Source organism: Notechis scutatus, unplaced genomic scaffold (genome assembly GCF_049901735.1).
Source record: "Notechis scutatus isolate UNSWTSFEM ecotype Mainland unplaced genomic scaffold, rNotScu1.2 NSCUSCF68, whole genome shotgun sequence".
NCBI classification, from domain to species: Eukaryota; Metazoa; Chordata; class Lepidosauria; order Squamata; family Elapidae; genus Notechis; species Notechis scutatus.
The window spans coordinates 87,347-98,890 of record NW_028263170.1 but is presented as its reverse complement, the minus strand read 5'-3'; the positions used below and the strand labels follow the sequence as shown (position 1 = coordinate 98,890).

Genomic DNA, 11,544 nt, shown 5'->3' with positions numbered 1-11,544 from the left:
ACAGCCTAATTTTTTGCATGAATTGCCGGTCAATTTGAGTGAGCTTCCTGACAATAATTGATTTAGAACTTGTTGGTTGTATCGGCCAAGATTCGGGAGGCTTTGAGTTCTAATCCTCCCTCAGGCAGGAAAACTTCCTGGGGGACTTTGAGCGGATCACCAGGAGACTTTTGAATTCCAGTCCCGCCTTAACTCTTATTGAATTTGGGGTGGGAAATTTGGAAACATTTTCTCAGATTAATGTGAGATACTAAAATTGGAGATTCCTAGAGTGTGAGATGGCTGATTGTCCAATGTTGTGGGTAGTGATGGAGGAAAGTGAAATTGTGGGATAATCGCTGTGGTGGGGATCATTTTTTTTTACTACTGGTTCTGTGGGCATGGCTTTGTGGGCGTGGCTTTGTGGGCGTGGCAGTGGAAAGTTACTTCAAAAGCCCATTCCTTCCTCTCCCGACTAACCTGCTTTCCAGCTCCGTTTTCCTGTGCAGGGCAACCAATCCAGCCAATCAGCTGGGACTCAGTGGGAGGCAGAGAAGAGATGGGGGCGAGGCCAGTCAGAGGCGGTATTTGCCACTTCTCCGAACCACTCAAAATTTCCACTACCGGTTCTCCACAACTGGTCAAAACCTACTGAATTCCACCTCTGGATAAACGCCTCTTCCATGTGGCACAAAGCCACAAGTCTCAGCCTTCTTCTATTGCTTGTGCAAGAACCAGAGGGATTTGTGTGAATCTTAGACTGACCTTCTTCTGATCCAACAGAGCTTTTCTTATCTCCTTAAAATGGAATTTGCAAAGGGATCCTATTCACAGTTAGGAGCCTTTATGAGACATAAAAATTGATTCCCAATTGATCAGCAATCTCTGTGGTTGGAGAGCAGAGCAGCTTCCATGGGTGCCTCTTCCTAGAAACCTAGAAGTCCCCCCCACTTATTCAGCCCCTTCTTGGACCTGGATGAACATTATGCAGCATTGGAGGTTTGTGACCTGGTCAATGATGCGGCTGCCTTGAGACAGGATCCCTGCAACCTCCTCCTGGGAAGAGTCCCAAGGTCCCCTTTCTCTGGACATCTTCTCCAGCCCTTCACAGACGAGACAGGCTTGGAGGAGGAGCAGAGAAATGCTTTAGGTACAAATTGTAGAGTGGAAAATTAAAGAGCCTGAAAACGGCTATTTTATTTCTCTGGTTGATGAAAGAAAAAAAATATACAGTGGAAATTTCTTTACACACTTCATTTTTTTATTTCCTTTTTTTTTGCTGTGAAGTACATACCAAAATAAAAACAATCCCAAACTGAAATCCCAGACAGCTGTTCTGCTGAAATCTTTCTGCAAAGGAGGTTTTATCAGGAAATCAAGAAAGACTCATAAGAGGGATGAAGATTTCCCTCCTCAGCTGAGAGCCAGTCAAACATGGCATTTCACATCATTCTGGCATTTTTAGGGAGAGGATCAGGCAACCAGGCTGGTGTTTGGTTCCCACAGCTTCCTCCTGACCTCTTTTCCTACACATTCTCTCACCACCCACCCATATATTTAGCTGCTGTCAGTGGGAACAAGTGCGTCAATCATTTTTTATAAGGTATCATGTTCAGTAGCTGTTGCTGAACAGCTGAATTCCTCTGAATTTTACAGTGGTCTCTTTAGCAATATTTATTGAGATGGGAGGGAACTGCAAGAATTCCAGTCGTTCAACAATTCCCCATTTTGTAACATACAGATATCATTTTCTTTGACTCCTGCATACTATCAAAATGGAAATCAAATAAAAGAAACATGAACAATTCTTCCACTATCATAATGATGTTATATCTCATGTTTTTACATTTGTTCTGGCTGTGAGATGCTCCTTTGTGTTCAGCTCTGGCCTCAGAAGGATAATGTAGCACTTGGGGATGAAGATGCAGACCAGCAGACCAGCACTGGAGGCCAGGATGGAGAAGACCTGCACAGCCACCATGTGTTTCCCTTTGGTGCTCAGGTAGGTGGGCACAAAAGTCACCCAGACACTGCAGAAGACCAGCATGCTGAAGGTGATCAACTTGGCTTCGTTGAAGGCCCCAGGCAGATTCCTGGCCAGGAAAGCCACCGTGAAGCAGACGGCAGCCAGGAAGCCCATGTAGCTGAGGGTGATGTAGAACATGACAACGGCCCCTTGGTTGCATTGCAGGATGATCTCTCCAGGCTGGGAGAGGAGGTCAGAGTCAGGGAAGGGGGGAGAAGCTCCCAGCCAGATGGAGCAGATGATAACTTGGACACCAGAAGAAGATAGGATGATGGAGTTGGCCAAGCTCTTCCCCAACCATCTCTTTGCTCGGTTTCCTGGTTTTGTGGCCAGGAAAGCCAGCACCACCATGATGGTTTTGGCCAAGAGAGAAGAAACGGCAACTGAGAAGATGATGCTGAAAACCGTTTGTTGGAAAAGGCAGGTGGCTTTCCTTGGTTGACCAATGAAGAGAGAAGGAGACAAGAAGCAAAGCAGGAGGGAGACCAGGAGGATGTAGGAGAGGTCCCGGTTGTTGGCTTTGACAAGGGGAGTTTCTCTGTATTTAATGAAGACGATTAAAACAAGGCTTGTGGTTAGGAACAAGAATAGGGCAAAAGATGCCAGGATGATGCCCAGAAGTTCTTCATAAGACAGGAAGGTTATAACTTTGGGGATACATTGGACTCTTTCTTTATTGGGGTATTTATCATCTGGACATTTGGTGCATTTTTCTGTATCTGAGAAAACAAAAAAAACAAAAAAACGTATTTCTTTGTCCTTTGCATTTCAAGATATATTGTACATTCTTTGGGAACAAGTGATTATTAGGAGCATTTTCCGGGATGGATTTCTTAATATCTCCAGAGACAAAAAATAAGTCTTATCACTTTAAAAAAAATATAGCTACAGTATATTTTTGATAGGCTATGAAATTGAGGGAAGCTTTGGACTTGAAAGATTTCCTTTGTAATGTTCAGAATATTGATAGGAACCTCCATTACTAAAGGAAAATAATGAATCAATTAATCTTTCTAGAGAAATTTACGTGCAAAATGGCAATTCTTGTCATACTTGCCTCAGAGGTGGCTGGCAGATCAAGTGACTGTTGCTAATAATTTGGAATGGCCATTGGAGCAGTGGTGATACGGGTGCAGACACATACAGGCATAACTATCCATGCCACCACATTGTGTATCTCATACCTCAGCAACACCTTTTTAGTGTTCCTCAAAGGGAACCCATGTAGACTGCATTGCAATCCTCCTTTCAGGAGGTGGACCTAAAACAATTAATCGTGTTTCAAGGAACTCAGGTGTTCCTAGAGAAGTAAATGTGTAAGGAAGGATACATCCAAGCTAAAAAGGAGAAATATTTTCTCTGGCAGTAGTAAAGCCTACCCAATCTGCCACAGCCACCTCTCTCTATCCAGCCCTTCCTTCACAGTCTTTTTGTTCTTCTGTTTAGATAAGAAATGGGGCATTTTGGAAATAAACCAGAAATCAATTCAGCTTCAAAGTGTTTTTTAATTCATACTTTCATGACAATGCTCTGGATGGATCCAGTTCCACCAGGCCTTCCTTTCCTCTGGTGTCACCCACCTTTCTGAGTGGAGAAGGTCCCCTCCGGACAAGGAATGCAGTCGTAGCAGCAAACTGGCTCTCCTTCTCGAGCCCTCTTGACAAATCCAGGATGACAACTTTCCACACATTCAGATTGAGGAAAGGACTGAGCAGAAAAGAAATAAGATTGCAAAGGAAATATGTGGAAAATGGAGGTTAAAATGGATATTAGACAAGTTACTAGTCTCTGGTCTTCACTTAAGTAAGCAAAATCTCTCACTATTTCCAAATGGTTGGAGATATAACTTCTGGAAGATTCTTCCATTAGTTCCTCACTTTTGCTTTTGGCATCTCACATTGCCAAAAAAAAAAAGGACTTTATTAAATAGAAAAGTCTGGAGAGATGGAACCAGGGGTCAGATTCTACTGATTCTGTCCAGTTCTATCAAACCAGTTGTTATGATTCTGCGCAGTTCAGAGAACCAGCAAATTGCACCACTGACTGGCCCCGCCCCTCTCTGCCCGCCCCTCCCCTCCGCTCTCAGTCAGTCCTTAACGTGCATGCGCGGCATCGCCTGCAGCCTGCTTTTGCCCACTCGCCAGTCCAGCCATTACTGCATGCCTTCCGCTGTGGCCCTGCCTGATCTCCCTGGGTGAGTGAGGCTCTGCAAGCTCTTGGGCCCAGTCACCTACCTGCCACTGCCGGTCACCTTTACCCCTCCCGCCCCACTTGCCTTTTGCTGCCACCACCCGCCGCCCTCACCCCCAGCAGGGAAGGCCCAGTATCTGTGGTGAATCCAGGCGGGGGGCGAGATGCAGACTGGTGGGGACCCGAGCTACATTTCGCTGTACTGGAAGACATGTGGAGAGGCTCTGCTGGGAGAGCAAGAGAGTCTTTCCCGGCACAGCTCTGGGCGGCAGAGATAAACTGGATTCAAGCGGGCTGCTTCTCTGCCGCCCAGAGCCGCCCATTTCCCTATTGGAGAGGAAGTTGCAAACTTTTCGCTGTGCCGGGAAAGACTCTCTTGCTTTCCCAGCAGCAGGAGAACATGAGCCTCTCCACATGTCCTCCGGTACAGTGAAATTTAGCTGGGATTCACCGCAGGTGCTGGGCCTTACCTGCTGGGGGTTAGGGGTCCAGGTGGCAGCGGCAAAAGGCAAGTGGGGTGGGGGTAAAGGTGACCGGCAGCCCGGTCGTACCCATGTCGGCAACAGGTGTCGTCATTTCGAAGTTGAGGGAGAATGTGGAGAAAGAGATGGAGAGTCCTGCAGTGGCCGGCACAGGAGCGCCGTTGAGAAGCGGGGAAGTGGCCTTCTGGTGGTCCAACCTGGTGTTCAGGCTGGAGGCGAGCCACAGGAAGTCAGAGCAGTGAGGGAAAGGGGAACTGCCAGGGGGAGCTACCCTCTCCATGCCGAATTGAGACCATTTGGGGTAGTCCTAGGAATTGGGTGAGTCGAGGCGCAGCTCCTTGCCTTCTTAGCTCAGGGAATGGCCTTTTTCTGCAGGAGGAGGACTGCAGATGGGGGAGGTCTACCTGAGTGACTCCTCTGCCATCTTCACCAGATTATTTGGACACTTACAAGCAAGCACAGCTAAAGGCACTGCTGTCACATGTCAGCCCAGACCTCACGCTGCGGCTCCGTAAAGCCAACACCAAAGAAGTGGGCGATCAGGTGAACCTGTGGTGCAATGCTCACTCGGATCTCGGCCGCTCCAGGTCATCCAACCTCAAAGCCCTTTAGGAGCCGCCGTTCCCAGGTTTCTACTCGCCTGTGCTTGGTCGCCTCCTCTTCACCTTGATGAAGCGGCTGGCCCTGCCCCTCCCTCGCCTGGCCTAAGAAGGTGAGGGTGACGGCGGGGGATAGTGAAGCGGCCGGGTCCCTATCTTCCTAATTCTCCCTCCCAATCTGTATGTGTGTGTCTCCCTGAAAGCCGTGGCATGGCCAAGCCAGCAAGCTCTCCTTGGCGCTCTTCGCTACTTCTTTCATTTCTTCTTTTTCGAATGCAGACTGGCTGAACAATGATCGCCAGGCCACGGTGGAAGCATCCCTTCGGGCGACCCTTCTCCTCCTCCTCCTCCTCCTCCTCCTCCTCCTCCTCCTCCTCCTCCTCCTCCTCCTCCTCCTCCTCCTCCTCCTCCTCCTCCTCCTCCTCCTCCTCCTCCTCTCATAACCGGCCGTTGTGGCAGGGCTGGGAGGGTGCATGCACACGGGGAGATGCTCCTCAAGCAAATGCCAAAGCACAGCAAAACCAAGTATGGGGCGGGTGGATGCTCACTTGAGGAGCGAGCATCTCCCCACACAACTGCACCCTCCTGATCCATCCACAGCTGCCGGGTGCAAGAGGAGGAGGAAGAGGAGGAGGAGGAGGGTCACCCGAATGGACGCTTCCACCGCGGTCTGGCAATCGTTGTTTAGCCAGTCTGGATTCGAAAAAGAAGAAATGAAAGAAGTAGCGAAGAGCGCCAAGGAGAGCTTGCTGGCTTGAGGGAGACACACACACATTCACAGACACACACACACACACACAGAGTGGGGGAGAGAGAGGGGAAGATAGGGACCCGGCCACTTCGCTATCCCCCACCGTCACCCTTACCTTCTCGCACTGCTCCATTTTGTGAACCACCTATGGTTTAGTATCTCCTTCAAACTGGTGAGAATCCCACAAGGGCTGGGGAATGTGTCACTAAGAGCTTCAGGTTTGTTTGCTCCTTGTGCCCAAACTAGCAAAGAAAAAAGGGAATTCTGTTGACCAGGGCCTGAATTCAGATGAATTTGAATCATGATTGGGTGGAGGTCCTTTTGGTCCCATTGGAGAGAAGCTTGTCCTGCTTGGGGAAAAGTGTCCCCTGAAAGGGCCGGTTCATAGTTGGGGAGGTTCTTAAAGAGACCCGACCTGGTCAGACTTATCCATGCCTCTCTTTACACACACACACACACACACACACACACACACACACACAGGGGGGAGGAGGGAAGACAGGGAAAAGAGGCAGAATGAGAGAGAGATACAGAGAGATACAGAGAGGGGGAAAGAGAGAAAAAGAGAGGGAAAGAGTGAAATAGAGGGAATGAGAGAAGAGGAAGAGAGAGACAAGAAAGGAAAGAGAAAGAAATAAAAGAGAGAAAGGAAGCAAAAGGAGGAAAATGGATAGACAAAGAAAGGGAGAGATGGAAGGATGGGACAAAGAAAGAAAAAGAAAGAAAGAGATGGAGGGAGGAGAAAGTGAATGAGATATATGGATGGATAGATAAATACATGGAAGGAGGGAGGGAGAGAGAGAGAAAAAAAAGGAGAGGAAGGAAGGACACAAACCCTGGCTTCAGAAGACTCTTTGAAGCAGCACAGCAATCTAGGGCTGGGCTGCAAGGGATCTCGGAGGTCATCTAGTCCAACCCCCTGCTCCAGCAGGAGATCCTTACAGAATCAAAGAATAGCAGGGTCAGAAGGCTGTGTGCGTGTGTGTTTGTGTGTTTGTGTTTATGGTTGTCAAAACTCCAAAACCAGGTCAAGGAGCTCTGGGGAGATCAGTCATAAATTAGAACACTTGCTAAGCAACTGGCCATTAAGCGAGGACCACTTGTATTTGGTTTGCCAGTCACATGGCCACCTGGCCATGCCCATCTGGTCACGTGACCATCAAGCCACACCCACAAATTAAGCCACGCCCACAGAACCGGTTGTTACAAAATTTGAATCCCACCCCTGGATGGAACTGAGAAAAGATTTCAGCATTAAGTGATAACCAGCCGGTTCCTTCTCATGACCCCATTAACACGCATTTCTCCCCTCTTCTCACACCCTTAATTTTAAGGTGTGATATCAGAACAATCTTGATAATTTCAGGTGAACTGAAAGCCTTGGAGCTGCTTCCTAGGAGCAGAAGGCCCATTGCTCCATCCCAGGGAGGGTGAAAGGGAGGCATGGAGAGCTCTGGCCAGGTCCGGCCTCCTTAAGAGCCTCCCAGATTATGGAGCTGCCCCTTCAGGGGACACTTTTCCCCAAGCAGGACGAGAGGAAGCTTCTTTCCCCCAATGGGGCCAAAAGGACCTCCGTCCACTCACGATTCAATCCCATCCGATACGGTCCAAGCCTGGATTCAGGCCCCGGTCAGCAGAATTGCCGCCTTCGTTGCTATTCTGGGCACAAGGAGCAAACAACCAGAAGCTACTAGGGACACATTCCCCAGCCCTTGTGGGATTCTCACCCGTTTGATGGAGACCCTTAATTGTACGTGGTCCACAAAATGGAACAATACCGATGCCTCCCAAGCAGCCTAAGGGAAAAAATCCGGTTTCTACTGCCCAGATTCAATTCTCGGTGAAGGTCAACCACCTTTGGGGAATAGCATCAGCCCTCTTGAAATGGGACCTCAGGCTTTGGAAAATGGAGAGAAGACACCAAACTTTCTCCTACCTTGTTGAGCAACTTTAGCCGTGAAAGAACATCTTTGTCGATATAAAGTCTCTGTCTTACAAAATACGCCACAGTCTCTCTCCTGGGATCATCCCTGGGAAGAACCAAGAAGAAGCCCCAAATGCAGATCTGCTGCTACCTCTCCATTTGGGTCCATGTAGAGTTCAATGTCCGAAATATTGACAAACTCATTCTTCTCCAGGAAAGGATGGAACTAGAATGGGAACATGCAGCAATTTTAAAAGCAGAAAACTTTGTTTCTTATCCCAGACGCTTTTTCAATATTTAATCTTTCTTCTGTAGTTGTCTAATTTACAGACATGCTTCATTAGGAAAATGGGTGTTACCACTATCTTACAAGTGAAGGGAAAAAGTTCACAAAAATTTGTCGATCATATTTTGACAATATAGATTTTGACAAAATATAGTTGAACAACAGAAAAAAGGAGATTTATGAACTCCCTGAAAGCAACAGGTTGGTTATCAGAAACACGGATTTGTCAAGAAGAAAATTGTCAGGGTGATCCTCTCCCAGGAGGCCCAGACAGGAAACCTGAGCTAGGCCCACTTCGCTGTAATGCTGCACTGACAGGATTTGGGGAGCCAGAAAGTACAAATCTCCCACCGACCCTTTTTTTATGCAGCTGTAGGTGTCCTCCTCTTATCTGCTTCTTCCCCAGGCAGAATCTCTCCTCCACCCCCCCAAAAGTCATTCCCTCCTATCACTGCCCTTTCTAAATGGGTTGTGGGAAAGGGGGGATATAACTTATGTGCTCTATGCAAGTCATCCTCACATATTATTTCATTTCCCAAATACATTATGGAAATACTGCTGATATAACTCGATCTCAGGAAAGAGTAATAAACAATTTTGTGATGTGATCAGAAACCCAGTTAAGTGAGGGGTGGATGGTATGATAATTAAGTGGATAAAAACTGGTTTAAAATGGTACTCAAATAATCTTTAATTTTTTTAATCTTTGTCATAAAAGTGGGAAAATATAACGTTATAAAATTAATCAATTTTTCTATGTTGTCATTAATATAATAGGGTTGATAAATTGCCATTATACAAGATTTATAACAATTCTCAGGCAAATATACTTTTATGTTATTTAAACATTACCAACTTTCCAGAAAAATATTTATGATTTCCTCCTAGAAACAACTGTATGACTAAAAAGCAATAGAAAACTATCATGGGTTTTAGGATTTGATAAATTATAGTATCTCATATAAGAACATTAATGATGCACTGGATGAAGGATTGTGCCAAGTTTGATAAGTATGTAAGTGAGCCAGTTTGGTCTACTGGTTAAGCCCCGAAGTAGAAAGCAAGAGGCTGTGAGTTCAAGATCCTCCTTGGTCATGAAGCAGGCTGGGGAATTTGGGGCCAGTCTCTCAGCCTGTCGTGTCCGCCATGGATGAAAGACTCGGAGCCAGTGACTTGGTTTCAGCTCTTTATTTGCTCCAAGATCGGTTCGGCTCGAAAAGGGAAAAGCGGCGGCTTTTATTCTTCGGCCGCGGCGGCCACGGCCAATGGCACCGCTTGAATCTCCCGCGATTAGTTTCCACCAATCGCGGGAGATTCTCGGCGATCAATCACTGCGGCTCGCTCGGCCAATCAGTTCGCCGCACGTCTTGTCCAATCACCGCGTGGCGTTTACGAGTATGTAAATGGCTGTACAGAACACCCTCCCCTCTTGGTATGGTCCTACGTAACGTAGTCCTGTAAGTAGGCGGGGCTTCATACTTGCCTACTTGACCTGCGCAGGTTAGTTGGTGCTTGGCTCCCGGCCGGTTCGGTCGGGTTCTGTGTTGCTCTCTGCCTCGTCGATGGAACCGCCTGGAAGGTTGAGCCGGGCCTTTCGTCGCAGCTCCCTCCCGGTCTACCCGGGCTGGTTGAGCTGCGGTTGTTCCCGCTCCGCCTGGTCTTTCTGGGATGGTTGAGCTGGCCTGGCTGCTTCTTCCTGGTGAGGCTTCAAGCTGGCTGTTTGTTGGTGAGTATTCCTGTTTCTTTCTGGTGTGGGTTGGTTATTGGGGTCTTCCCTCCCCTCTTGGTTTGTGTCGGGGGTCCCCTTCTTTTTCTGGGTATGTGCTCATGTCTGTTTGCGTGTCGGTTGTGTTTCCCGTGGTAGTTCTTGACCTTAATTGGTTGATGTGTCGCTTTTCATGCTCGTCCGTCGGTTGTCTGTAAACGGTACGAGCGGGGACCTGTCACTTGGGTTACGGTCGCTGGTATCCACAGTGGGTCCCCGGTAAGGTTCCTTGCGTATACTGCATCACCTGGTTTAAATGTTCGGTCTTTGCTTGAGGAGTTTGGGGTTTTTTCTGGGTTGTATGTGGGTGCAGTCTGTCTAGTGGGGACCTTAATTTCCTCCCCATTAATAGTTCTGCCGGGCTTTTGTTAGTTGTTGTGTTCGGGTTATGTGTTGTATCAAAAGCATTTTATTTATTTTGTCTTGAATTTCCCTGTTTTCTATTTTCTGGATTGTTTTTTTTTTTTGTAAATTGAACCATCCGTTCCGCCTCCCGTTCGCCACCGGATGTGCCGGCGCTGTTAATGCGTGTCGTATCCCCCGCTCTGCTAGGAATTTTCCGAATTCTAGCGAGGTAAATTGGGGCCCGTTGTCGGATACGACGACGTCTGGGAGGCCGTGGGTTGCGAACAGCCTGCTGAGTTCTTTGGTAACGGCCTCCGTGGTGGTAGTTTTCATGTTGCTTACCTCCAACCAGTTGGCGTAAGCATCTACTGTAATGAGGAAGGTGTGTCCTTTTGTGGGTTCGGCAAAGTCTATGTGAATCCTGGACCATGGTCCCCTGGCGGTTTCTCATTCCAGGATTGGGGCGGCAGGGGGCTAGGCCTGGTTTCCTGGCATCGGTTGCATGCTGCCACCCAAGCCTCGATCTGTTTGTCTATCCCTGGCCACCATGAGTAGCTTCTGGCCAAGGCTTTTGTCCCAACGATGCCTGGGTGTCCCTCATGCAGCAATTCCAATACCTTTCCCTGTAATTTTTCCGGAATGACAACCCTATCCCCCAAAGTAAACAACCTTTTGTAATGACAGTTCTGTTTGCCGGTTCGAAATTTCCTGAATGTTTCGTCGACGTCTTTTTCAGGCCAACCCTTCTCTACCCAATGTAACACTCGCGCCAGACGTTTGTCTTTATTAGTTTCGCGGGCAATGTCTGACGCGGTTACGGGTAGATCAGGCAGAGTCTCTATGCTAAGGGTGGTCGTCGTGGGTGCTGGGTCGGTGTCCAGGTCAGGTAGTGGCGTGCAGCTCAGGGCATCTGCGTGGGTGATTGTCTTACTGGGTCGGTGTGTGAGCCGGTACCTGTAGGCGGTGAAGGAATTCAGACCACCTTGTCATTCTTGGAGATAGAATGTTCGGGTGGCCCTGTTTCCTGCCAGGATTCCCAGCAGCGGCTTGTGGTCAGTGACGATGGTGAACGTCCGGCCGTAGATGTATTCGTGGAACCTTTTGACAGCGGCAACGATAGCCAGGGCCTCCTGTCCAGCTGGCTGTAGTTTCTTTCCAGTTTGGTGAGGGTCCTTGAGAAAAAGGCGATGGGTGCTT

The 11,544-nt window shown here is 48.2% G+C and overlaps 1 protein-coding gene across 1 annotated transcript; it reads right to left on the bottom strand.

The window, feature by feature from the left end:
- Positions 1-211: 211 nt before the first annotated feature.
- Positions 212-11,337, bottom strand: LOC148128454 (vomeronasal type-2 receptor 26-like). The gene is made up of 4 exons (XM_087949077.1): positions 11,302-11,337; positions 7,964-8,098; positions 3,586-3,712; positions 212-2,724 (listed from the first exon to the last, which is right to left on the bottom strand). Exons 1-4 carry the CDS (start codon positions 11,335-11,337, stop codon positions 1,814-1,816), a joined length of 1,209 nt encoding a protein of 402 aa, XP_087805203.1. The 3' UTR covers positions 212-1,813.
- Between the last annotated feature and the right edge of the window lie 207 nt (positions 11,338-11,544).

Coding starts and splice junctions, on each gene's coding strand:
- LOC148128454 (XM_087949077.1), bottom strand. CDS start 11,337: ATGACAAGGTGGTCTGAATTCCTTCACCGCCTACAG. Junction 8,099..11,301: donor AATTCCTTCACCGCCTACAG/GTACCGGCTCAC, acceptor ATGGAGAGGTAG/CAGCAGATCTGCATTTGGGG. Junction 2,725..3,585: donor GACCTTCTCCACTCAGAAAG/GTGGGTGACACC, acceptor TTGTTTTCTCAG/ATACAGAAAAATGCACCAAA.